The 27918-nt window shown below is 37.4% G+C and overlaps 1 protein-coding gene across 2 annotated transcripts in view; it reads left to right on the top strand.

Annotated features, from left to right (window-relative positions):
* wdr27 (WD repeat domain 27) overlaps window positions 1-27918 on the top strand; it is a 34047-nt gene extending 6129 nt beyond the window's left edge. The window contains exons 12-24 of one of the 2 annotated variants that reach the window (XM_067523322.1): window positions 1287-1360; window positions 4335-4407; window positions 4641-4706; window positions 5018-5121; window positions 5290-5379; window positions 7687-7808; window positions 9526-9659; window positions 9842-9939; window positions 10734-10855; window positions 13240-13337; window positions 17642-17744; window positions 19826-19924; window positions 27551-27918. In XM_067523322.1, coding sequence (XP_067379423.1) covers window positions 1287-1360; window positions 4335-4407; window positions 4641-4706; window positions 5018-5121; window positions 5290-5379; window positions 7687-7808; window positions 9526-9659; window positions 9842-9939; window positions 10734-10855; window positions 13240-13337; window positions 17642-17744; window positions 19826-19924; window positions 27551-27664 — 1297 coding nt within the window. In that variant the 3' untranslated portion in view covers window positions 27665-27918. The remainder of the gene's footprint in view (window positions 1-1286; window positions 1361-4334; window positions 4408-4640; window positions 4707-5017; window positions 5122-5289; window positions 5380-7686; window positions 7809-9525; window positions 9660-9841; window positions 9940-10733; window positions 10856-13239; window positions 13338-17641; window positions 17745-19825; window positions 19925-27550) is intronic. The other variant, XM_067523332.1, reaches the window with a different exon arrangement.

Genomic DNA, 27918 nt, shown 5'->3' with positions numbered 1-27918 from the left:
ATAGCACCAATTCACAACAAAGTCTTCTTAAGGCACTTTACATAACAAAGTCAAGACTATACAAATATGTAGAGGAAACCCAGCAAATCCCCCTCGAGCAAGTCAAGGTGGAGAGGAAAAACTATTTAACAGAAGAAACCTGCAGCAGAACCAGGCCAACCCCCAACAGCCAAAGCCTATAACATCATAACTTAGAGCTAATTCACAGTGAGTGAGCAGCTTTAACTTTAAGCTTTATCAAAAAGGAAGGTGTTACGCCTAATTTAAAAAGTAGAAAGGGGCTTGATAGCTAAAGGCTCTGCCTCCCATTCTACTTTTGGAAACTCTGAGCACCACAACTAGTTCTGCACGATATGGTATTATGAGGTCTTTTAAATGAGATGGAGCTTGAGCATTAAGAGCTTTTTTGGCAATGTTCCTTAGATGGAACAAAGCTGTTCTAGGGGGTTGTTTTATGTGCGAGACAGAGGACATATCCTGGCCAAAAATAACTTCAAGGTTCCCCACAGTAGTACTGCAGGACAAAGTTATACCATCTAGAGTAACTATATTATTAGACAGCATATTTCTCACATTTTTAGACCCAAATAGAATAAATCAGTTTCAGCAGGATATTGAGTGCAGTATGGTCCTGGCAGTGTAGATAGATCCTTAGATGTGGCGAGGATGAGTAACTTGAAGAAAGGGTGGTGAAACTGTGGGAGGATTCTCCACTGGGGAAGATGTAGTGGTCTGGGTCCGTCTGGGTCTGCGTCCGTAACACAGAGGCTTTGTTCATAACATTGGCATACATGAGAATCCTTTAGTGAATATTTTCTTGGTATTACTGGAGAAGTGCTTGACACAGGTTACCAGAGAATACTTGAACAAGTTCTGGACACTCATCTGAGCTCCGTATAAAGTAATAGGCAGATAATCACATGGCTTGGTAAGAACGTGTGCATGGCATAATAAAAGCATAGACATAGCGTGGTAAATAATAATTAACAAACCTCATCAACCCATATTTTATTCACAATAGAACATAAACAACATCAGATGTTGAAACTGAGACATTTCTGAGACACTTGACTTTACCTACAAACGGGATATATGGCTTTGTTGCCTGTGACTCCTTCTGACTCGGACATTTCCAAATTAACTTGGCCTATTATAATCATTCTTGCCGTTTGGTTTTTTCTGAGTCAGCAATATAATGGTGCTAAGAATTAGAAGGAATAACAATACACATTGGTGGAAAATGTTCTTGTTCATTTCCAGTAACTTTTTTCCCCTCCACCCCACAGTTCTCCGTTGCTGCTTGAATCTCCTCTCAATGCTAACTTCAAGAAGAAGGAACCAAACCGTCCTAAAAAGAAAGGTTGTCTTGTCTTCACATAAAGACTCACTCACCTCTTACTAACACTTGTGCACATAAAATAACAAATCAGCTACTGCTGGTTAAAAACTTTAAAACTGCCACAACGTCTATATGAGAGTTACTGAGGACTACATTCATGAAGGACAATAGAAAACAGTCCATTCTTTCTTTTTATTATCATTACCTATCGATGTTCAGGTTTTATTAATAGAGACAGATCCAACAGAAACAGCAGTGAACAGTGCGTTTAGGCTGATAAATTCTCCCTAATTTGGACAGATGTACAATTTCTTTTTACAGTAGTGAATTCCTAGGTAAAGGCAGCCTATTTGTGGTTCTTTGGTATATCGGTAGGATCTGGGAACTTGAAGCTATTCTTCTAGAGGCCTGGATTATGCTGTGGTTTACATGCTGCTCTTGCAGAGAGTTAGTGCTGAGAAAGCTCCTATTAGTTTGACTCCCCACAGCTGGAGTGAAGGAACTGCCTGTGCCAGACTATGTAGGGGAGCTTAAGGAAAGCTGCATGACATCAGTATCAGGCCAAACACTAAAAACATTTATGTTAAGAATTTCAGTAGAATTATATACAAATTACACCATAAACCTGTGAGTCTCCTGGAAGAACAAGAGGTAGGCTAACTGGCTATCTTCTCTATATTCTGTGACTGCAGACAAAACCTTATTGCCATAACGTCACAAATTGTTAATCTTTTAGCAGCTGCATAACAGACTAAACATTTACATGTTTTGAGCCAAATTTTCTATTTTATCTGTCACAGGTTCCATGAATTTTACAGTGAAAGTAAAAAAAAAAAAATTGTGTCAAATAATATTTCAGAAAAAATATGCTTTCTAATAACTTCCTGGTAATTCTGGGAAAACCTCCCCCAGTGGTCAGCATATCTCCTTTTAATGTATGTATTGAACCTTAAGTTTGAGGTTAAACCTTTTATAAAACTTTCTTAGTAGTGTGCCCTCTCTGGGAATGGCATGGACTGAACTAAATCGTTTTTTGTTTGTGTCATTTTACATCCACTACAGGAGCTAAAAGAAGCCATCTCCAAAAGAGGGTCAGAGCTTCTGTATTAATGTCTAACAGGTTGTTGTTTCTAGCCAGATAACAGGAATATTTTTTTCTTGCTGCTATTATTGGTCTTTTATACTTTTTGGACATGGCTGTACTCACTAACTTCTCTCTCACACAGCTTGTGTATTTTTGTTCATCTGGTGCTTTTCTGTGTCCTTCACTACCACTCTTTTGAGGTCCACGTTGGCATTAATCACTCTTATGGCCTCACATCTTAAAGCTGTCCATCAATTTGTAGGAATGCATCTTATGGCAATGCTACTCCTGAACAGAGTTCTTTGTGCCCATCAGCTTTAACTCAAGTGAAGAAGTTTTTCTTGTCAATCCTGAATTTAACATCCTGTATTTATTTAACATCCATACGACAACATATAACATCCTGTATGTATTTGTTTGTGGTTTGTTTCCTTGTCCATACCCTGTTTATCTTACTAAGTTGTGTTTGGTTGGTTTGGATTTGGTTTTTAGCATTACTGCTCTGGCATCCATGTTTTCCATCAAAGTTGAAGTGGGGCCTGGCATTTCACTTCCCTTAGTTTGGTCACATGTAGAGAGAAGTGAAATCCCTCCTGATGCTGAGAGGGGTCAATTTCCACTAGAAACCTAAAAATCGTGGATTGCATCTCCTGAGATCTCACTTCCCCTTCTTTAAAGCGAAATCACATCTGATGCTAGGAGGGGTCTGCTCTCCTAAAGAATGCACTCCTCTGATTGTCTTGGGAGACTTAAACATTCACTTGGACAGACCTCAGGCGGCTGATGTCCCTGCACTTCTGAACAAGCTTGACCTGGGATTGTTTCCCACTTCCCCAACCCACAAAGCTGACAAACCACCTGGTCCTCATTCTCAACCAGAACTGCATGACAGACAACATTCTGGTCATCAGAATACCCCAATTGTAATATTCCACTGCAACTTCAGGTCTCTCAATCCTGATTGAGGACTGTCAAAGTGATTTCTCTTTCCTGGTCTCTGCAACCCTACCCCCACCTACTGACCTCTCCACCCTCGGTATGAACACAGCCACTGACAGCCACTGCAATACACTTTCAACCTCTAGGTAGATTCTGCCCCCTGTCTTCTAGACCTTCTCGTCCGTCAGCTCCTAATCTCTGGCTCACTGACATCAAGTTCAGACTCCTGTCTCTTGCCTACAGAGGGGTCAACTCAACAGCTCCTGGTTACCTCAACTTTCTTATTCAGATCTACATTCTCATAGCACTGTGCTTTGATGTTTTCTTCTTGACTTAAATTTTTGCTTGCCTCCACACTTGTAACTTCCTTTGGGTCTGCCAAATGACTAAATAAATATACATGTGAATGCTTCCTCTTGAAAGGTGGACCTCTACTGAGGTCCTCCGTTATGCTTTTATAATTTTGTAGGGACTATGCCTCTGACAAGTTACTGCTGTAAATACATTAGTGTGATTCGATTGGACTCCAACACTGTTTTTCAGGTTCATGTTCAATAAAGAACAATAATTTCATTTTAACATGTACATTAAAATGTACACTTTAACATGTAAAAATTTAATTGTTTCTGCTCAGATGATAAACTAGTATGGATTTAAAGTGAAGGCTATATATCACGACATTAGTTTTCTCAGATGTCACTATATTCTGTGTACTATATTTTATATGTTTCTGCTCAGATAATGAGACTTTTTCAAGAGAATATTTTCATAGGTGTGGAAAAATTGAGCTCATTGTTATACATAAAGTCACTGACACCGGCAGGCAGCAGAATGAGTCCCACATTTTGTAGCTGTACTTAGTAGAAAGTTGATTCTTCATATTTTAATAATTTTTAATATATTTTAATTTGTACATTGAACGTTTCAGTCTTTTGTAATTGTTTTTAATCTATCTTTATCTTTTCTACAAAGGAGGAATAAAGGAGCAGCCTTTGGTTTTTCACTCAAAAGTGAAGTCATCTGGATACTGTAGTGGTGCCCCAAGGTAGATTAATAGAGTTTGTTTTAATTTTTGCATAGAGACTTAAAGTACAGCTTATCTCAAAATGTGAGCATGGTTAAATCAACTCTACCATCAAAGTCATTTAGAAGTACTGTAAATTCAAACAAGAGGAGTATTAGAACTTTCCTTTGAATTTCTTTATCCTCGAATCCCTGTCTTCTTAAAATGGAGTACTTAAACTGGTCAAACTCTTTGATTTTGTTTTTGCTTTTCAGAAGAAGTATGTTTTCACCTAAAACAAACATTCAGGAGAATCCACCAACTAAAAGCAGGAAAAATATGTAAGAAATACAATAGGATGACTCATCATCCAGGTCATGGTTATCCCAAAAGTGCTGTTTAGTGGTAACTGAACTTGCTGGAAGCTCTTTATCTAATGAACTGGTTTGGTTCTCAACTAGTATCAAGGTGTTAACAAAAAAGTGTAAACTCCACAGACTTTAAATGTCTGGGACTCTAAACCAGTCAGTAAGAATTGATAAGGCCTTTCCAATCAGAGCATGAACATCTTCAAGCAAGTCCAGTTGCTCCAGAGCAGCTTTTGTGTGAATTTAATTGTTGATAAATACTAAAACTTTGCTTTATCATTTAGAGTATCGGTCCTCAGAGGTTATCCATCCGACAGTGCAGCCCCTATTATTCCCCACACAGATCTAAGCATTGCTAACAAACCAGTCTACTGCCTTCAGTATTCAGGTGAGACAATTTTCTTTTCAAACTTGAATGTGTCAGTCTAAATACTGAGCTTTGAGGCCTCAGTTGTACATCCTGAACAACCCCACGGTCATGCCTCGTGACTATATTATCAATGATACTAGTACTAAATGTCCTACAAGCATAATTGTGTTTTCCTGTCTCACCCAGGTGATGGAAAACAACTCCTGACTGGTCTTGGCGACAGCTCAGTGTTGCTGTACAAATCATCACTTAATGGCAATCCAAGTGTCTACACAGGTGCACAAAGTGGACATAAGTATCTAAGCCTTAAACCACTGGGTTATACAGTATTTAGTTACGTCATTGTTGCTGTCAACAAGTTTCTCAAAGGAATTATTTATTTTATGCAGTATTCATCATGATGTGGTTTATAATAGGCTTCTTTTATATTATTTCCTACATATCAGTGCTATCAAGATTCAAGATTGAAGATTCTTTATTGTCATTTCACACATGGTATTTAAAAAATACACAGGCTAAAACGAAATGTTTTTCACCAGCTTGTGACAGTGCACAAAAACGAAAAACTAGTAGCAATTTAAAGGAGATTTAAAAAGAAAGAATTAAAGGAGAATAAAATAAACACAACACAGTTTACAATGACAAGTGATTCTAAATTGTAACAATGAAACTCGTTGAGCAGCAGTCCTCATGGAGAGGGTTTAAGATGAGTGTGTGTGGGGGAGTACAGTCTAGTGAGTCTCACAGCAGTGTAGGTAGAGTAGAGGGCAGAGTCCATTTATCAGTCTAACCACTTGTGCAAAGAGGCTGTTCAGCATCCTGCTGGATCTGCAGCTAATACTCCAGTACCTCTTCCCAGACGCCATGAGGGAGAACAGGGCATGAGAGGGGTGGTGAGGGTCCTTAATGGTGGAGATAGATCTCCTTCAGCAGCGGGACAGCGGCACCACTTTTGCTGGCAGTCTTAAGAATCCTCTTGAGCTATTGTTGGTCCTGGGCCCTGCAGCTGCCAAACCAGGCCATGAAGCTGTGCGTCAGGATGTTTTTGATTGTGCCCCTGTAAAATGTGATGAGGTAAGGTGTAGGAAGTCCTGCCTTTCTGAGTCTCCAGAGGGAGTGGACGCTTTTGTGCTTTTTTGATGGCTGCTGTTGAGTTGATGGAAAAGGACAGGTCGTCAGCGAGGTACACACCCGGCAACTTAACACTGCTGAAACTCTCCAAAGCTGCACCATTTATGGTGAGAGGTGTGTGGTGATGTTTAAGTTACTGAAATGATCACTTTTTTTTGGGTTTTTTCCACAGTGATAAAAAGGTTGTTGGATCTGCGCAACACTGCAAGCTACTCCACCTCCATTCTATACACAGACTCAACATAGTCAGTAATGAGACCAACCAATTTTGTATCTTCCTCAAATCTGGTTCGACAGTGTGGTTGGTGCTGGATCTAACTGTACAGTCATGGGAGCAGGCTAAACAGCAGCTTTTCCATCAGCCGCTGTGAAATGATCGCGTTAAAAACTGAGCTGAAGTCGATAAAAAGGACTCTGGGATAGGTGTTCTTTCCAGATGTGACAGTGTGAGGTGGAGTGAGGTAGCTATATTCTCACTTCTCTGACCTCGGTCATGTCCTCTCAGCATAACAGATAGCTGGTCAGAGTTGCCAACATGGGCGAGGGCAGGAACTCTGTAAGAGCCCTTTGTGTTACTATATAAGTCCACATGTTGGTAGAATTTGGGCAAAACAGAGGTTACACTTGCCTGGTTGAAATCGCCAGTTGTTATGAGGAATGTGTCAGGATAATCTTTCTGCTGCTCACTGATGTTGTTATAGAGCTCTGCCATAGCCTTGTTCACGTAGCACTCGGTGGTGCACAGACAGCCATTATAATGTCAAAGGTTAACCTCTTACGCCTGATAGTTTAGAGACAAGGATGGTATTAATATAAGAAATTCATCCCTAGCTTACATTTAGACGATTATATGGGGTTGTTTTGATCAAATGACTTTGAAAATGGTCTATGGCATATGATGAAAGGATCCCGGACCATCCAAATATTCTCTTACTCTGGCAACACTGTCAGAACTGTTGATGAAGAGTTCTATTTTACCAGAAATACGTGGTTTGGTTTTGTTCCAAAGCAAGAGTTTGGTCCATAGTGTCTATGTTTTAGTGAGATATATAAACAGATAAAAGAGTGAAAGAATGATGAAAAGCTATGATAAGCTGAGCAAAGAATTTCTCACTGTTCTATAAAACATTGAAGATTAAAGCATTACTAATAACAGTAAATTCTGTCTGCTGCCAAGCCGTCTGTAACCGTAAATACTAACAGACTAAAAAAGGGCACACATACAGTACATGTCAAGTACATCTCTTTCATAATTGATTGTTCATGTGCATCTGAAACACATACTCCACATGGGGGCACCAGAGATAAGAAGAGAGAAGTTGAGATGACCATTAGCTCACAAGAAACTCAACTATTCACCCTAGCCTACTCTCTGAACAGTACCATAAAAGCAATGATGTAGCCACACACTGTATGCCCACGTTAATTCCAGACCTCTGTCTTTGTATGCAGGGCATGACAAGCCAGTGAGCAGTGTGAGCTGGAGCCTCAACAGACAGTGGTGGTTGAGTGCATCAGAAGACCATACGTTACGGATCTGGACTCATGGCAGTGCAGAGCCTGCCATTATGATGGTAGATATCCCTTGAATTCATTGACATACACTTGTATATTTTCTTTTTTTTTTTATTGATTACATTCAGTCCCCATCACCTTAATCCTAACCATCACCATTACATCAGCTAAATGAAGACCAGCCAGAGTGACCTCAGATTCCAAAAATCTCTTCACTCTGACAGTCCTAAAGAGTCAAACTGAACTAGAAGTCAAGCAAAATAACAAAAGTCAACCAAATATGTGTATGGCATATTTTTTACTTGAGTCACTTTGATTTCTTGAAAGATTTGTTCTGTAATTGCAGTGTTGCATACTGTATGCGGCAAGGATGCTACGCTTGAATGACAGAAAAATCATTGCTGCTACTGTGTTTTGCTTTATGATCTCATTTGTTGTCATGATGCTTTCAAAGTACAATTTCTCAACTTCTATTTAAAGATGAAATGGGTGAAGGAATAGATGCACTTATATCTTTTAAATATGGTGATGTCATGCAGATAAGAGTTGCTAATATGGGAACGTTTCTTAGTTGTTTACACATATTATAAACGCAGTAGTGATACATTTATAATACAGCTTCAGTAAGGAAATTCTATGCACTTTTTAAAAATACATCTTTGACATAAAAGTTTTTTTCCTAACAAAAGTGGCCCTGTGAAATTAACAAGAACAAGAATACTAAATTAATTGGGATGATGAAATGGTGGGTTTCTTGCTCAGAAGGCTTAGAGTTTATCATTCAAAGCATCTCTTAGATTGATAGCATCCAAAATTCTGATCATATGCAGACCTTTCTTACTTCATTGGATATCACATTTAATGGGACAGTTGGAAGTGTGTCCTCCTTCCAATTCAAGCTAAAACAAAGGTTTGTCCTGAAAACCTTGGGTCTCCCTTTAGCTGATGCTAACCAACCCTGCTTCGTTCCACTCAGGTATATTGTTTTGAGCTTGGCCAGTCTATAGCATTTGACTGCTTGGTATTCTTGTGAAACATCTTGGCAACAAATGCAAATATTTTCAGGGACAAGAGCACTGTCAGGGTGAGCCAAAGTTACAAATAGCACAGTTTTACAAATGTAGAAAGGAATACCTTGCCCACGTAGTATGTCTTAATATTTCATGTCATTGGAAGGCTTTAGATGTCAGATATTTGTTTGATTGGAACAACTTTAAACCTGGACGGCGTAAAATATCTGACAGGGCAGCCCATCTGTTTGCTTCTTTTATCTTGACAGCCAGCTATGCCCTTGGTGCTCATGGAGAACCATACTAATGCCCTATACAGAGTTTTAAAGATTACAGTATCTTATTATCCCCTCCCTAGTTTTTTAGAGTCTTATTTTCACAAGTAAGTAATCTCTCTATGAAATACAATGAGACAAAAAGGAGAATTTGGTTGTAAAAGTGGTTGTAATATGAATAAAGTGATATATGAATTAAGGAAACATTTAAAATTCTATCATCCATGCCCACAAGATTAAGGGGATAAAACAGACAATGTCATTGCATGTATTCTTTAGAGCAGTTTAAAACGGTGGAGTTGCATAGTATACACAGTATTATTGGAGTTGCCTGCTTTTGGAATTCAACTGTGACTTTAAATGAACTCATAAAGTGAATTTTTAGAAAGAAAATATTTAGCGTCAGCCTATTTTGTAATGCTTGAATAGTATTCTCCTATGTCACAAATCTATTAAATAATTTCATCTGTCTGTCCTCTTTTCTTTTGTAGGGCAACAATATGTTCTCCAAACCCATTAGAAGTGCTCAATTTTATTACCTGGACAAATTTCTGATTTTTGCAACTGGACCCTCTCTATACTTGTACCTGTATAATGTCGACATCACACGTGATGACATCAAGAGGTAATTAAAAGATATTACATATTATTATTATCAAGTACCCTCCTTAAGAAACCTTTAACAATATTTGCGGTGTAGATAGGTCACATTTTCATCTCCATTCATCCAACTGTTGTGGCTACCAATGCAATACATATTCGAACAAAGCCTTTTTCTTCTTCAGCTTCTTTTTCATTTTCTTGTAGATATCAGCAGCGAAGTGTTGTCAAATTGGCAAGATGCTTTACAATGACCCCAGCAACAGACATCACTGCCATGTCGGCAGTCAATGATTTCTTCTCTTGTATCCTTTTTGCATCTTGTTAACATTCATGTAACAGAACACTTTGGAGTTTGCACTGGCTCGCTGGAGGGCAAAGTGAACCTTTGTCTTTAATAGTTTTGTTTGGAGCATCTGGATGAACCATTACCAGGTCACCCACAGCAATCAGTCTCTGCTTCATAAAGTTTCACGTGTTGCCTCTGGGTTTCCACTGATGATTTACCTGTAAATCACTTAAGTGTCTTTAATTTTTCAGGAATGTCTGCATTCCAACCCCTTGTTACAGGTTTACAGTGCACTTACTTTCTAATAAATCCACTGAAGTGAGCTGTATTTGGATGCATAAGGTCTTGCCCAGAAGGTGTTTTGTACCACTGTGCTTTGCACTAGCCAAATAGAAAATAGAGCCACAGAGATTACCTTGAGAAATCATGTTTGATTATCTATATAAATAAAGGATTAGAATATTAGTGGTGATTTCTATATTTTTGGTGTCAGCAAATTCCATATAAAGACAAAAATCAACAATAAATTGCATCTACTCACTGAATCCAGAACTTACATTTAGACCTCTATTGTTGTTGAAAACTAATTAAAACACAGAAAAAATCTAGAAAAAAAGAAAACTCTTGAACTAACTGTCTAAAATGTGATCTATTGTGTTTATCTATCAGCTGTATAGCTTCTTGTACTGGCCCATAAAATAAGGGAAAATGAACATTGTTGATTTATTATGGTTTTAATTGTTGTTTCCAAAAGAAAACTAACCTACAAATTTTACATAATAGTAATGACTTTCTTAACAGTTGTCTCAGACATTGTCCTTATGTGTGGTTCAGATCGATCCATTCAAATATTTGACATGAACAAGGGTACAATTGCCTCAAAGCTGCCCTATGCCCACACGAGAGCCATCCACTGCATTACACAGAACAAAGTAAGGCTATTTGAAGACAACCCAAATAAGACATAACACTTAACACTTTTTTGGTAACGTCAGCATGCAGAATGTAAAGTGACAGAGAGCATGAAATGTAATCAATATTTGGCCTCGATTCTTCAGAGGTGAGCAATTAATAAAGTAAATATAGAAGTATTTAATTTTCATTTTAGTTTAAAGACTCAATATTGGTTAAGACAAAAATAGTTGTAGATAGCAGAATAAATCGTGATTGTTAAGAAAACTGGAACAGGATTAACCCCATAATGGCGGTGACTGATGGAAAAAAAAACCCGATAAAATTCAAAATTGTATTTTGCAAATTCTGCAGCTTTCGTTTTTTTCTTTTTTTTTTTTTTTACAAAGGTTATTAAGTTCAGTGAGTGTGTTTGATGAAATGGAAAGCTACATCATAAATATTTAACAGAAGTCTTTTCACTTTTTGTTTTTTGAGTCTTAAAACATCAGTCCTAACCCATTCAGTTTTCCTGAATAATCATTTGTCTTTCTGAAAAACAAATGCTTATTGCTGTCAAAAAAACTGCATGTGTAACTTTTGTATACTCCTGAGCTTATGTGTTTGTATCATTTATTTTAGAAACAGATTCAAAAACAACTAACTTTTGTGAATGGATCAAGGCAAAGATATCTATTTACTCCACTGGAAGATTTGAGTGATGTTTCGACCTGAGCACCAGAGCAAAGAATTTGCTTGGCTTGGCATAAATTGGTAGTGGGAGTCCCATCTTCAATCTTATTCTTGAAGGGTCTGCTATTTGGCACCAATTATAGGGTTACATAAGACATCTGTGAGCGTTGTGCAAGTTATGTAAAGCACAGATCTTCTGTGAGGGAGTAAAAGTGTTAGTTTGCGGTATAAATGAAAAAGGCCATGGTTAAAAAAAATGCAATGGTTACCCAGAAGTTTCCGTGAGAGACAGACGGGACATGCCATCATCAGTATCATTCGTCTTGCTGACTGAATGTAAATCCCTGGTGCATCAGGATTAAAATTGCCATAAGAGATGGCAGGAGGAGATTCCATGCTGGATGATGGCCTTGTAGTAATGCTGTTCCATGAGGCACTTTGAGTTTATGTGGCCTTAATACCACATAACTGTCTCTGACAAATATGGGCCTGATTAACTGGTGCCTAACAAACAGACAGCTCGGTCCTTTATTCACGTCTATTAGAATGCGATAAAGAATGCAATACTGCATCACTCAGATACGAAGCTATTAATAATTAATTGATGCATTTGTGTCTAGGTTCTAGGTTCCATTATTTACATTTCATTATAGCTGTCAGATGGCATTTTACTATGGTAGGAAAGTCCTAGTTTCTGTTCATATATAGTCCAATGAGGATTTCCCAGTTTTCCCAGCTGTAATAGCAAAAAAAAAAGGTAATAACAAAATTTATGGAAACTTTGACCAGTTTTATAGGTCCTGATATAACTCATTGGAATACAGACTTGTATGTATATTTCTATAAAACAGGCTTGTACCCATTGACCTTGCAGTATTAAGTTTAGTCACTACTGCATGTTGACCTGTGCATACTTGACACCCCTGCCCAAGCAGGATTAGCTGGATACTGCAGCTATGGAATTGGATTAGATGCATTAACCCATTCAACTGCGATGTACTCTTGCACACAGCTGACTAAACTCCTTCAACCAAGAGGTGTATGTTCTTTGTCACGCCAGCTATTGTGTGCCATGCATTGTGGAAATCCTGCGGTATGTTATAATGTCAATGCGGGGACCTCTGCCTGGGTGCCCAGAGTGCCTTTGGGTGCTGGAGGGTTAATACCTGTGGATCAGAGGGATTGCCCCTGCCTTGAGACTGCACACACAACATCACTCTTATCCTGAGGCAGACCAAACATGAAGAACTGCAGCATGTGAAGCTGCCTTTCCCACTTCAAATTTCCATCGCCTCTTTTGCAAAACTCACCTGGAACTCATCAGAGTAGAGAACTTCTCGGAAAACAGAAGTGGAAATGGCCTCTCTGAGTCCTGTTCTCACACTCTTAATGGAAATATAAACAAAAAACACCCCCACCGCTCACTTTCTCTCTCTCTCTCTCTCTCTCACACACACACACACACACACACACAATTAAATGTATTATCTGATACATTAAGTTGGTCTAAAAATTGTTATGGAATTTATGTATACATATGCCGTGATACATGAAATTAGCAAGACAAAGCCCTGATGCATTTACATGTGTCAGTGTTCTTCTGGTGTGTAGTAAAAATGCTGCATGGAATAATAATGAGAACTATCTACCCAGACAGCATATACATTGAAACAAGATTTGATGATTTACTACCTATTTCTATAAAGCGTGTTGTATTTTTTGTATTTCACAGGGCTCCATGTTCAGCACACAGGCTCCAGATTCATATAATCTCTTCCTTAGTAGTGCAGTCACAGATGGTGTGAAGATTTGGGACCTCCGTACACTTAGGTTGGTAGTGATATAATCTATTCTGTTGGATTCGAAATCATTTTGCCTTAAATGTGAAAATTACTATTTGTGTACAGTCACATTTACCGTGCACAATATTCTGCTACTGATTCAGTTTTCAAAAAAGAGTTAAGTAATGTACCTAACCTTTAGGGAAAGAAGAAGGCATCTATTATGTTTATGTTTATTATGTCTTAATATGTTTACTTTTTCATTACATTTGGGACACTTGACTATTGGTGCTATTCGGAGCAACTTGCATACAATTCTGAAATGACTTCATCATGAAATAATGGTTTTGTCCTGAACATGAATGCTTTATGCTCTTGCAACCCTCTTAAACTAGTCAGGCCTTGCACTGGCTAAAGAGTTGCTCAATCAAATTTGTTGAAATTACCTAAGGGCAATAAATGTTAATGCATATTAAGGAGGAAACCATTAGTTTTTTTTTTAATTCCTTCGATAATTCGAGGAGTGCAAAATTAATCAAATTACTTGAACCTTTTTTCATTCCTGAGTTGATGAGTGAATTGGGACGTTAAATTTCCATAGCCCGTAGCTGAGACTATTTTTCTTTGGCCCTTTGTCACAGATATCCTTATAAGGTGGATAATTCAAGTAGGCTTTCTTGGATCTCAAAATGTTCTTTTTGGCCCTGTAGAAGGCATTAGTGAGTATTTCATTCTTTCATGTTTGAAATAGCTTCCATGTTTAACTCCTCCTCCAAGACTCCATCAAAACCTTATTGCTTTCTGATAAATATTTGTGCCTGGTTACCAGGTCAACTTCTGTTTCTAAAAGCTGTCATCAGCAGAGACTGGTCCTCTGAGATAAAACATATGGATGCATCAAAACAATATGTAGTAGCATTTTTTCATTTTGTCGGGCCTGTTAATTTTATTTCCTTCTTTGATAAATATTATGTATCTGGTTCTGTAGCTACCACCAGATCACAGCTGCTGCTTCCCTTAATGGATGTTTTTTGTATTTCTACTTATTAATGACTGGCGTTAACGGAATAAGTAAAGTTAGTTCTAGTTTACAAATCTTACTGTCATTTTACTGATGCGTGATCCAAGAGCAAATGCACAGCATACTTTTAGAAGTTTCTTATTACTGTGGTTTCATTGTTACTCCTAGACTATGGCAGGGTATTGCTGCCAACATTACAAAAAAAGTCTCAGTATAAAGAGAAAATATCTTGCTAACTGTTATAAGATATATAAGATATTAGATATCTTGTTTTAATGCGAAACAACATTTCTTCCAAGAAAAAACAGGAGAAATATCAAGAAAACCTTAATAATTCTTATTTCTTAGTCTTATTTTGAAAAAGGAACACATCATCATAAAAAGCACAGATCAAACACTGGCAGTTAAAATGCACACACAGTGATTCCCACAACCTTCACATCATCATGTTGTAATAATTTTACATTCAATTAACAGACTTTTTGTCCGTATACTGCTTATTTCTAATAATGGTTGGGCGAGCAGCAGAGTGCAAACAGGATTGATGACATTCACACTGAGTGTATAGTGTATAATGTATATCATCACACTCAGAAAACTGAGACTATACAGCCTACAGCATAGATTATGGCCCTGTGAGAGCCTCACAAACTGTCCGGGTAGCACACTGCTGCTTTTCCATTGTCAGCTGGTATCAGCCATAGGATAATGAAAATTATCTCAGTACAACATGAAAAAGATCTTGTTATAACATGGAAGTATGTTGTGAAAATAATGCATGGTTAAAGCAAGAAAATGTTATCTTTTTTATCAGGGTGACAGTGATACGCTACTGTAATGGAGTACTAGTATATAGAATTTTGTTGGCGGGCAGACATTAACATAAAAGTACGCAGAAAATCACTTAGATCGGGCATTTTTTCTACAAACCTGAGTAATTAAATAAACAGTAATGTTTAGTTTGATAGCTGCAATTTCTAGTAAAAGTTATTTGTCATGAACACTGATGAATAACTTGGTAAACAATCATGATAATACTGCATATTATTTAATAAATAATGCCACTGCTTCATGGACAGAAGTGTTACACTGTGCAATGGGAATAATACTGCATTAGATATTTATTTAAACTAGGGAACATTCAGAAAAATGGGACATATGTTTTTGGGTCAGTGGAAACTTATTCTTAGTATTCTTAGTTATTTTCATTTTGTCCTGTAACTGGAGAATCCCTTTATACTTGAAACCTGTTTCAGACAGAAGCACAAACATGCGTGATACCAATGTGTGTTTACAGTATGACTGAAGACTGTATGCATATATATATATATTTTTTTTATTGGTTAGAGTTTATTTTTAAACCCCCAGACTTCACTTACTAAATGTATTTTCAAATGATCTGTTTAAGTGTGCAAGGTTCTCATTCTGGGGTCTAACACAAGCATGTAGCTTAGTTAAAAGTCATTTGCACTTTGAAAGATGGTCAGAATAGATGGCGATCTGTGTTTTTTTTAGTTCGGCAGTAAATCCCTTTAAAATCCCTTTTCCATCATCCAGTAAATGCAATACAGCAATACATTCTGCAATTAAATAAATCAGTAATATGTGTATAACATTGCATAGTACAAAAAAGCAATCTATCACCTGGTTACCACTGACACGTTTAAAATGGGTGGAATATATTGGTTTCAGATAATGAGCTATGAATGGTCTACTGGTTACTTTGGTGACTGACACTGAATACTCAGGTGCTTCCACTAATGGATTCCACTCAATAGCATCAGACCGTCTGTGTTAGTCATTAAGCAAATGCCGAATTGTCATCACTCACACAGTGCAGAGACTGCACGTGTGTGGGATTAAGACCTGAATCTCCTCTTCTTCAGTAAAACATTAGATCCACATTCTGACCTAGAAAACCAGATGAATGTTTACTTTAACTTGTTTAACTGCTTCTTATCAGTGTGAAAGTGACAGGTTGTGACGGCTCCTTAGGCCTGAATATCCAAATGCACTCAAAGGGATTTAGAAACAGATACTTTTCATTCATCTTGCTATGCATCAAAATGATTAGGGGTCAGATTTATTACCCAGATTAGCTCTCACACAGATGGAACTGTAACCCTGTTGATATAAATAATTTCTTAAATTTAAGTTAACCTGTGCAAATAAAGAAATAGGAAAATAAATATATACTTTGTTGCATTGTGAATACAGTCTAGGTCAACTCAGTCTCATGAGATGTTCAGTTGCAGCCAGGAAGACTTTTTGACCTTCTCTTGTTGGAGTCAGATAGCATACTCAGCTGACTTTGACAAAATAGAGGAAAAATGTGGTGAACACATGCACATACACATTAACACACACACACACACACACACACATACACACACACAAACAATTGGTCCACATGAACGCAGGCTTACTATAGAAAGTTAACACTGAAAGTTTCATAAAGTTGGTATTTATTTCTTTTGCAACTGTATTAACTTGTATTTTATTATAAGCTGTTCGCTTGTGTTCCCCTTGTGTATGTTTCCAGAACTCAGTGCTACTGAGAATATCAAATTCTTTAGGGTCACAAGTGAATATGACCTACTTTTAGTCCAGCTTAATGACATTAGCATGTGAATGTCAAAGACATGCTCTCACAAGATCCTGTCAAAGTCCTGCCAACATGCCAACCTTTATAGAGATCCCAGCTCAGCTAGCAGTCAGTGGTATTGTAAAGACATTACATGCTGTTGCAAACCAAATGAAACAGCAAAGAAGTTGCACGAGGGGGCCATTCGTCATTCACTACCTTCTCCTTCCTGTATTTTGCTTGAGTCATGCTCAACTCCTCGTCTTCAGGTGGTTCAGATGTAAAATGTGGAGTCTGCACAGTGGCAGTTGACTCCTTAGTATTCCTGCCAAGGTTCTATATGATAAAATACTTTGCATTTCCATCCAGCAAATAACTTTAACATAAAAATTAATATCCATGAAGGTGTAAATAAGTATTTATTCCCATACCAAAAATGTAAAATTTCTGAAATATTTTTATTTGGATGGATTTAACTACTGAAGACTTTCTTTCTAACATTCATAAGCTTATAGAGCTCAAGGTATAAGAATGTGTTTCGTTGATTTATAAAATATATTCAAGTGTATTTTAATAGGACAGAAATTTTATTTATTGATTATCAGTTTTTATTTCTCACATGGGCCCAGTATAACCAAGATTATATTTTGATATAACAAGTTGAATATTAGGTCTGTCCTTCACATCAGATTGATTTGAGTTTATTAACCTTACAGATTTCTCACCACTGTGTGCATCATTTTCACAGGTGTGTGCGGCGTTATGAAACCCATCTAAATCGCTCCCATCTATGCTCCTCAGCCTTCTCACCATGTGGCCGGTTCATTGCCTCAGGCTCAGAAGATAACTGTGTGAGTAGTAAAATGATGGATTTGTATAAACAGCATGTGCATCACTGCACACCTCTGTGTTTGTTACTTACTCAATCAGGGCTATGAAAGACTTACGAGATTATGACTATAGTTTCAACTACCACGCCATGTAATGTTTACTGTTATGAATTCAAACCAGCAATGGTCATATACCTGTAAAGGGTTTGTTACTGATGTAATTTTACAGTCTTCATTAAGACCAAATATTTGCTAGATCATCTACAGTATATCAGCATCCAGTCAGTCACAGTGTGGTAATTCTTTCATGAAGAAAGCAACAAAATATGGCACCTTGAGACTTTTAATTATGCCCACAAAACCATAATGCGGAATTTCTTTTTTTACATCTGCTGCCAAGTGTGATAAATTGTAGTTGCAGTTCACTAGAGGCACAACTTGTAAAGTACTGACTCACTGCGCTAAATTAGAGTATTTATGTGTACTTACTATTTTTGGTATCTTGCTTAATCTTGTAATGGTGACAGACAGCAAGGAAACAGTAACATATCTTTATCTCTCTCACTTCTATTTAAGGTGAGGCTTAGACATTTTTATTTGGACTCAAGCCTCTTTCCATAGAGTTCCAATTCAACATTCATGTTGCAGCCGAACTATTTAATTGCTTTTCCAGACTGTGCTTTTTATTTGCCTGTAAGATGTTTTCAGAGGACCGCCTCTTTTTTCCTTATCCATCTCTCTTTTCTTCTTGAGTTTGTGCTTGTGAAAGCAGAAGAATAATATATGCATGCTGCTGGTTATTATTAATTATGGGGACCCAACACGGTGAGGACATTTGCAAGAGTCTCTGTCGAGACTGGACATTTCCAACATTTCTTAGAAATCAGGAGAGTATATGGTAGTGGTCTACACCATATTTATTTGTAGCTGCCCTGAGACTTCCATAAGCCAGACACATCTGTACTTGTCTTAATATATCAAAAAGCAATCGTGGAAAAAGATCTGGAATTCTCCAAAAAGACTCCCTAGATCATATTACACATTTTCCAAAAAGTAAAAGGCCAAAAACAATCTACGTAGAATATGAGTTCAGTGTGGTTTACATTAACCAGTTGTATGTAAGTTGAAATATGCTTTATACCCCCTCCTTTTAATTTCCCCTGTTATCATATGCCATGAAATTGTTTATGCAGAAGATAATTTTCTTTTTAAAATCAGAAATGCCTGATGATTCAGTTTTCATACCACAAGCTTTATTTTTCTTACTCTCTGCTTCAGTTACTGTTGAAACAACCTCGTCCATCTGGAGATCTATGTAATATTTTAGCATTTCTGCAATAATGTCTGAAGCCCAGTTATGCACCACACACGTCATACACCTCTGACAGAAGACACTCTACCCATGGATGGTTTGACAGAGATCACGTTCCGTGTTTTTCAGGGAAACATGATACAAAACAGCTGCAGCAAACTGATGAGTTGTCATCTGGTATCAAACATTCCCCCATCTGTTTTTATCTGTCCTCGTGGCACTGAAGCAAACATTATATTCTGAGAAAAAGCTAACAAGCTATCTTCATTCATATTAAAAAAGAAAAGTGTTAATCCTGGTATGTGTACCCAAGATGTATGCAGATGTATGTTGGTACACCCAAGGCCTAGTATCTCCACACCTACTTAACCCCTACAAGAAAAAGGGTGATTAACATGGTGTTTGGTACCTCAAAGCCAGAAATGGCAATAATATATGTATGTATTACAATATAAAACATAATGTATACATAAAGTGTTCCATTGTTTTGACTCAAGACTGGTATACACCCAGACAACCAGTTAGCTGTACACACACTGACTGGTTCGGTATGATGTGTGCCTGTCTGCGTCTGTTCTTTTCGGTCTTCCCATTGACTTTTTATGAAGTTGTACCAACTTTAATATTTGTTTTTTATTTTGTTAAAATACTTGTACACCTATGAGTTTCACCAGCAGTGTCAGCAGAAATATTGTATGCAATAGAGTCATCATATTCTACACACAGTCTGTGCTACATTGTATGATTGTAGATTGTAGATCTCTTGTTCACGTAGTCCATCTTATTTCAGGCCTACATTTATGACATCCGCAGCAGCAACTATCTCCACAAGCTTCAAAAACATTCAGACACAGTGCTCAGCGTGACTTTTAACCCAGCCACTCCAGAGGTATGAAACTTTCTCAAATGTATGTCTCCTGTTATTTCCTTTCTCTTGTTAATTCTCTACCATGTATGTAAATGCATGTAAATTATTATAATCATGTTGTAACACTGACAAATGTAGGCATTTTGAAAAAAACATCAGTCATATTTCTCTACATACAGTACCTGTAAGCTATTGACCCAAGTAAGTACAGTGTTCAGACAGATTCAGTAATTGTCTCACATTGACTGATGTCAGATATCACATGGTGAAACTGTCTCATGTTTGCATCCTGTGAAATTGCATCTTTTTCAATTGTGAACTACAGTATGTTAACTATGTTAAGCATAAAATGTTAATGTGTGTTTAAGCCCAAAGTGAACCTCAGATTATACCTGTGCATCAGAGTGACCCAAATAGGAATAGGTTGTAGTGGCATGTTTTTTATCCTAAGCATTTTAAAGAGTCACAAAAGAAATGTGTATAGGAACAAAAGTCAGAGGTAATGTCTTCTTCAGTAAAAGAAATTGCTTCACCTCCTCAAGTTTAGTAGAGTTTCAATTTTCAGTTTTCAAAAGTAAATGGCCGGTTATATAGCACTTTACAGTGTTGCTTCTCTTTCACACACTTTCACTCTGATGACAGTGGCTGCCACGCAAGGTGCTCACCAGACCCACCAGGATCAACTTTGGGTTCAGTGTCTTGCCAAAGGACACTTGACATGTCGCCGGAATATCCCTTAAATAACTCTGTGGTTTTAACTAGTCATAGCCAGTTTATAGGTCAATCAAATAACTACCGCTCCTCCCTGATATAGCCCAGTGGCAGTTTAGTGACTTGCTTTGTGCACTGTGCTGATCCACTTGTAGAATGAATGCCTGCCAGGTTGTTTCTGCTTGTGATTGGTTGCACAGTTCCACAGTCCACAAAATACATGGATGCCCTGGTTCAGTTCGGGAACTGCTTTCCACTTTCATTTTTACTGGATCTCTTCTAGTTTAATTTAATGTTATTTTGTTACATTATATCTATATGGATACAATAGAGACAAAATTAAAACTGTTTTAGTGTGTCAGATGTCAAAAATGCTTTGACTGCTTACATTGATTGCTGCAATGTCATTATTTCAAGTCATGCCCAAAATAAGTAAACAGTAAAGCTGTTGTCAGTACTTGGCCTATTAGCAACATAACAATACCCTAGACAAAATCAAGTTTCTGTTGTTCAGTTAATGATTTACCTTTGGAACTATTCAACTCAAATACTCTTCCAAAAGAAAACCTTCATAATCCAATATCCCAGACTCTGCTGGACATCCAATGGGACTTGTTGTTGACTGTTTTTTGGACTTTGGATGAACAATAAATCTACATGTCTGATGTGACTCCATTCAGATTAAATTTGCAGCCCAGTGATACATTCAGATTTCCAAGTTTGAAAGCGGAAAGTTTTATCCGTGACCTTTTACTGGCGGAATTACAGTAATCTGCAGAGTTTGACGAAACACTTCATCAGTCAGGTCATGCTCCCTCCCCATCAGTACTTCTGCACATGCTGTTTTGTTTGATAGGACATGTGGTCACAGCAGCAACCCCCACAAAGACCTGCCACAGACTGAAACGTAATTGAATTTTCCAATAAGTATCAGGTGAAGAAATTAAATATTGCTTTAAACTTGTCAAAAGGTAAATGTGTATAATATGACACAAATGTGCGCCACCTACCATGGTATTATTGCAGTAATGAGTTGAGGTGGTTTCTGTATGTAAATCTGGCACTTTTACTTCAGTGAAATGTGGTGTCTCTTCAGTGTAATATCATGTCTACAGAAACCTGCAAAGATTTGACCAACTTAAGTCATAAAATTCACAAATGTATGATAAAGCGGAAGGAAGGCTCCAGAAGGTCTGCAGGTAAATAAAGACCTATAACAAGCTTTTGTACAGTAGCTAAGGTCCGTTCACTCTTGCCTTTATTGGTCTTTGTTCTTTCTTTACACTTGGTGGATGTTTGTCATATTCGAATTTTAAGCAGAGAAATGGCCTCTTGTGAAATATATTGAAATATATAAAGCTTTTCCAATTCTTGATTTTCCACCTATCATGTTTGTGTAAAAAGAGACTTTTAATCTCAATGACTATATTTTGTAGAAGTTATGTTAAAAAAAACAATAACTACAACATAGTCACAGACTACAAAGAATGTTTTTTCGTAAGCTGATCTTGAAAGTTAAAATCAATTAGAAACAAACGAGTTGATAAAAAATTCCACTTAACCAGTTTGTGGTTGATAACATACAAACTCAAATTACAGTGAGCCAATTTTCCTGTTGTTTAACAAGTGTATCTGTTTAAATGATAGTATCTGTGAGTGAGACACTAAGCTCGCGGCCTGTTCCAGAGTCTGGCCAGTTTTATGTGCATACTTTTCATCTTGCCCATAGGTCTGTATGTTGGAAGGGAGTGTGAAATTTTAACAATGGAAACTGAATCACTAAACACCATTTTCAGTCTCTGTGTTTTAATTACCTGAAACTCTTCCTGAACTTTTTCCCTCAACTACTTTGAACTCCAACACTTCATGTGTTGGAGTTAGTGCAGGACTGTGACCGCTTACTGACATAAGCAGCTGTCTCTGAAAGTTTACATGTTCTATCACCTCAATCAGAAAGTAGAACAATAAGTGAATCAGCTTCTTGGGTTCAAGCACAGTGCTGATCTTGTCTCCTTATATCAGCACGAATCATCTTTGGTCTTTCCAGGTAGAAAAAAAAGGCAATTTGCCTCCCACTAAACCTGGTCATTGTGTCATTTCCTTTGTGGCCATTTGGCATTTGTAAGCTACTCGCCTTAGCCTTTTTTTTCTTAAAGTATATTTGATTTCTTCATATCCTCTTTGCACTGGAGAGCAAAACTTACAGTAGTGGCCAGACAGTAAATACAGAGTTGAACTCTGCTGTCTGCTCCAGAATGTCGCATTGGAGTGAGACACAGACTGAGCTGAGACAGCTCCTCTGAAATCAACTGGCCTATGTTCAGCACAGCTGGAACAGCACTGAGCAGGAAGCAAGGAAATAAAGACTTTGGTGTAGTTTCAGTGTCACAGGAGAAACCTTATCAAAACCTTAGAAGACAGCGATTTCCCTCTTATCCTTGGTGGTAGTATTGTCCCGATCCCCAAAATATGCAAACTACGATAACATGCAACTTTTTGTCTTGGCTGTACCACTTTAACAGAGTAGGTAGTGTAAATATACACATTTACTGGTAAGATAAAAACGTATTAAACACCATGTTAAAATTTATAATGACTAAAAATGACAAAATATTGCCATTCTTCTTTGGAAAAACGTAAAGGATCTAGGATTAAACAAAGAAGATAAAATATGCTAATTGGTCAAATATACAGCTGCTGGAGAGTTTTGTTCCCTTTAGACAGAGACAGACCAGATGTTTCCCCCTGTTTCCAGTCTTTTTGCTAAGCTAAGCTAATAACCTTAAGAGGGTTGGGGAGGCCAAGCCTTTCCAAAATAGTCATGGAAATATTGTGCTAATGCTTTTTGTCATTTGGCTTTGCTGTTTGTTAGTTGTGCAATGGCTAACATAGGTAAATTTAGCTAGAGAGAGAGAGAACAAGTGATAGTGCTGTGAGACCAAGCAGGAAAGACAGAAGCCTCTAATGAGGCTGCTGAATAACAACCAATCCTACAACCATTTCCTGGCTTTGAATTTCACTTTGGTGCCAAGTGCAGTGTGTGAAGTGCACAGGTAGAAGGAGAGCAACAGATGATAGTTTATACAGACAAAGCAGTGCAAAGTAAGTTTGTGTTTCGTCACTGCACAGACTTTTGGAAACCATGTCACTGCGTTAGCATTTTGGTGAGTTTATCAACAATTATTCTGTTGTCAGTAGCAACTGCACAGATATAAAGGAATAATGCTTAAATCTAAATGAACTACTTAAAGCAAACACCTCTAAATTAATAGATGAATCTAAATCACCTTAAAAACTGTATTATTAATGTAAGGAAAGCAACCTGATGAGGCAATCGGTGTTGTTTTCCACTGCTGCCACTATATATCCTACTCAGTCAACAGCTTTTGGCTTGTCCCTTCACAGGTTGCCACAACGGAATGTATTTTGCACGTTGATTTGGCTCTGGCTTGAGACTAGCACCATGGTTTGCCCTTGGTAGCTGTACCTGGTGGGGTGGGATTTAAACCCACAACCTTCTGCATCCCAACTCAATGCTTTACCAAAGTGCTATATATTATATTATATGAAAATTATTCGGCAAGACAAGCACCAGGGTGCAGTGCAATGTGCCGGACTATTCATCACGTTTACCTTAATAAGAGAATGCTACAAAATAGCCGCACACCCTATCCACTATGGAAGCCGGTTTCTGCCACTGGGCAAAAAATAAATAAAATATCAGGATCCTGTATCCCAAAATAATTAGTTACTGAGTCAAAATACTGACATACTGTCTCAGAAGGATGACTTACTAAATGAAAAAAATGAGATACTTTCTCATTTTTATGAGTTACTAAGTCAAAATAATGCGACACCACCCGGAAGTACTGTGCAGATCTTCCTGTCATTGCATAGTTAAAGTAGCTCTTGCATTTGTATGAACGCCAGCTGAGCTTTGTCTTACCCATTTGCTTGTGTCGCATATGAGGAAAACAGCAAATTTCCAAAACGCTTCTTGCTCTTTTGAGTTACCAAGTCCAGAGCATGTTTTTTTCCCTCCCCAATGGCGGAAACAGGCTTGCATAATCAACATCTCTATATCAAACTTGGTTGGTTAGAAGTCAGTATTGGAAGTGGGGACAGGGGGTGTTCTTTGCATTTTTGTTGAACATTTCACACTTGAACTTCTGGAGCAAACAAATGGCTGTTTGCCATCCATTCAAAATAAATACATGAGATTTTCATATCAGTTTTATTTTTCTGAAATATTTATAGCAATTAAATTTAATTCAATTACAGCAAATGTCTGTTTAAACTATTGTGTATATACATAGTAATTGTTTTATTGGTATTCATTACAAAATTACCTAAATAAATATATTTAGTCAAAGATCACATGTTCTTGCTTCTCCTGTAGATCTTATCAGCATGTGCAATACCAAACACCTTAGTATGTTGGCATTTGTGAAGTGCTCTACAATTGATGAATGATATTCTTTGGGAGGGAAAACACATTGCTCCGCATGCATTCAAAGTATGAACTGTTCTTCATACCACTTCCTAAAGGTACGAGTGTAAATTTTCTGGCATCCAGACTGCAAATATCTGATACAGGTTTGACCACTAAAAATCTAACACACATTGCATTATTATATAGTGTTTTTATTCCTGCTTTGAACTTTTGATTTGTGGTGTTAGTTTCCATGCTTCTGAGCCAGCATGTCTGACAATAACTTAGATTATGTAACAGGCATGACATGCCATGCAAATTCTCAATCTGATTTATACCAACGAGAATTCCTAAAAGTTTTGGATGAAGTGGATAATATTTGGATTATTATACTAAACATAATAGTAAATTAACGAATATATCATAAAAGAAGAATTTATTTTACATTTTGCTGTTAAAAGGTATTTAAAAAGTAAATACTGTTATAATTGAAACATCTGACATTGACATCTGACACTAAGTGGATATCTTATCCCTTAAAAGTATTGTTCCTTCCATTAAATCTCAAAACAGTTATTGAATCATTGAATACTGTGTTTCTAGATTTGGGCTATTCAGGAAAATAAGTTTCTTGAATGCCGCTCAAAACCTGTAATCTTCATAAGCTTAAATTCATCCTTTTAGAAAGATTTTTACAGTTGCACATATGGGATGTTTTGGATTGCATAAATTGATTGGAGTATGATGTACAAATTCCATCATTGTCATTGTTGCCATTTTACACAATCAGTGGTTTAGTGTTAGTCTAGTTTTAGTGTTAATCAGCTGATTACACGGTCTAATGGTTTTGGAAATCTTTATTGTGTTTGGGACAGAGCTGCTTTCCAACCCTCTCCAGCTTAATTCGGTGGATTAAGCCAAACACCTTGGCTATTCTTCATTAGGGCAATTGAAGAGGAGCACATGGTGAAGTACTCAACGAAAGAAAAGTGAAATGTGCTTTTCGGCTTTGTGTACCGGAAAGGTTTACAGCACATGCTTAAGTAGATGTGAAGCCTGCTTATTGTGAGCAATCCTTTTCTCTGCAAATCCAATGTATGTGTATAGGAGAGCGGCTTCAAGGGTAATTCAAAAGATAAATACACTCCAGTTTAGTCATTTGGTGTTTGAGTCATCCTCAGACCTCAGCTATTGTGACTCCCTTTCCCAGCATAGGCATCTGTTTGCTGGTAAAAGATTATTTCTGCTGCATAAAAGAGTTTTAGTACATGGGAAAAAAATGTTGGACTATTGTTTTACCAAATCTGTTTTTTATCACTGCTTGGCAAAACATTGTTTCCCTGCTGCTAATATACTTTAAAAAGATACTTTGTCTTTACAACTACCTTAAAAAATCTCAGAAATCACCAGCAATAACACTGATGCTTATTGTTTTGGATGGTGGTTGATATAAAGAGCTGTGTTTCTTATGGAGCTGCTCTTTGACCGTGTTAATGTTAAATTGGGGTAGGACACAAAACAGTTTGATTATTGTTCTTTTTGTTCATGGAAAAGAAGATCATGGTCAAAGACTGTAAAGAAAGAAGAGCGTGTGAAATGAGCAGTAAAACACATTGTTTCCTGTTTAGTTTGCAATTTGTTGGTTTTGTTTTCTTATTTTTCATCATGCATTATTTGTGACGTCCTTTATGTGGAAAAATGGTAGTACAGATCTTTTTGGCCCGAAGCAGCATAAAGTAGCCTTGAAATGGTTTGCTACATGCCGTGTTACATATAGCTAACATACATTTAAAAATAAAATGAAAACAGAGTCCATAGTGAACAACTGTTTTAAATTATTATATGCTCTACACTGACCAGCTGCAAATATGGATATGTATAATAAGCCTCATTCTGAATCCCAGATGGAGGGTTTCCTAGTGCTTTTTTTTTGCTGATTAACTGTCAAAGTTTTGATGTAATGCTCCTTCTTCATCTGCTCTACTGGTGCATAGAAAGCAATGAGATAATCCTCACTTCTAAGGAATATGGTAAAGAGGTGGCTGTGCTTGTCTGTTTGCAGCATCCACATGTTAGTTAGAGTGTGCTGTGTGAGTGTGCTCATGTGTGTTTGCACATGTGTATGGTTAAATGGGTATGCAGAGTGTGGGTTGATTTTAGTTTATTGACATGTGGTTGCCTTATTAATCCGTAATTGGTTGACTCACCATGACCATCACTGGCAGATGCTCCAGAGCCATTTTTGATTTAACAAAGTTATATAACGTTTAACCCAGGTGGATTCATGTTATTGGTGATCATTGACAGATATAAAAAAAATTAAATATTTTAGCGGGAAACTTGGGGGATGCTCAACATCTTTAAAGAAGCAGGTGTGCTGTTATGCAACTTGGTTCTAAGTAGAGAGTTATGACAAAGAGAGTGATGTGTGACACAATTCCTGGGAAGTATTATCCACAAGAGAATAAGCTGAATGTGATGTCATTTTCTCTCTTTGTTTTCAGCTGCTGACTGGGACCCTGGATGGGAAGCTAAGACTGTTTCAGCCCAGCAGTGGGGCCCTTCTGTCTCATGACACCAGTGCTGCTGTGCATTACGTCCCTAATGTGACCGGGTAATTACAGCAGGCTGTTTTAAAGGCCATGCAGATTTCACTGAAACACCTCCAATACCCCTGGTTAAGATTTCTCTAGGAAAGGAGAACTTAGGAGTTTTGTTGTTTGATGTTGATTGAATGGAGATAAAATAATACCCACATTATTTAAAAAGTTGATATTTGTTGACATGTATATATGTTGCTACACTGCCTCTGGAATTTTATTTTCCCGGAAGGCATTTGCCCATGGTATTAATAAAGTTCTATTCTATTCTA

Source organism: Channa argus, chromosome 1 (assembly GCF_033026475.1).
Source record: "Channa argus isolate prfri chromosome 1, Channa argus male v1.0, whole genome shotgun sequence".
NCBI classification, from domain to species: domain Eukaryota; kingdom Metazoa; phylum Chordata; class Actinopteri; order Anabantiformes; family Channidae; genus Channa; species Channa argus.
The sequence above is the reverse complement of the archived record's forward strand: the minus strand, read 5'-3'. Positions and strand labels throughout refer to the sequence as shown.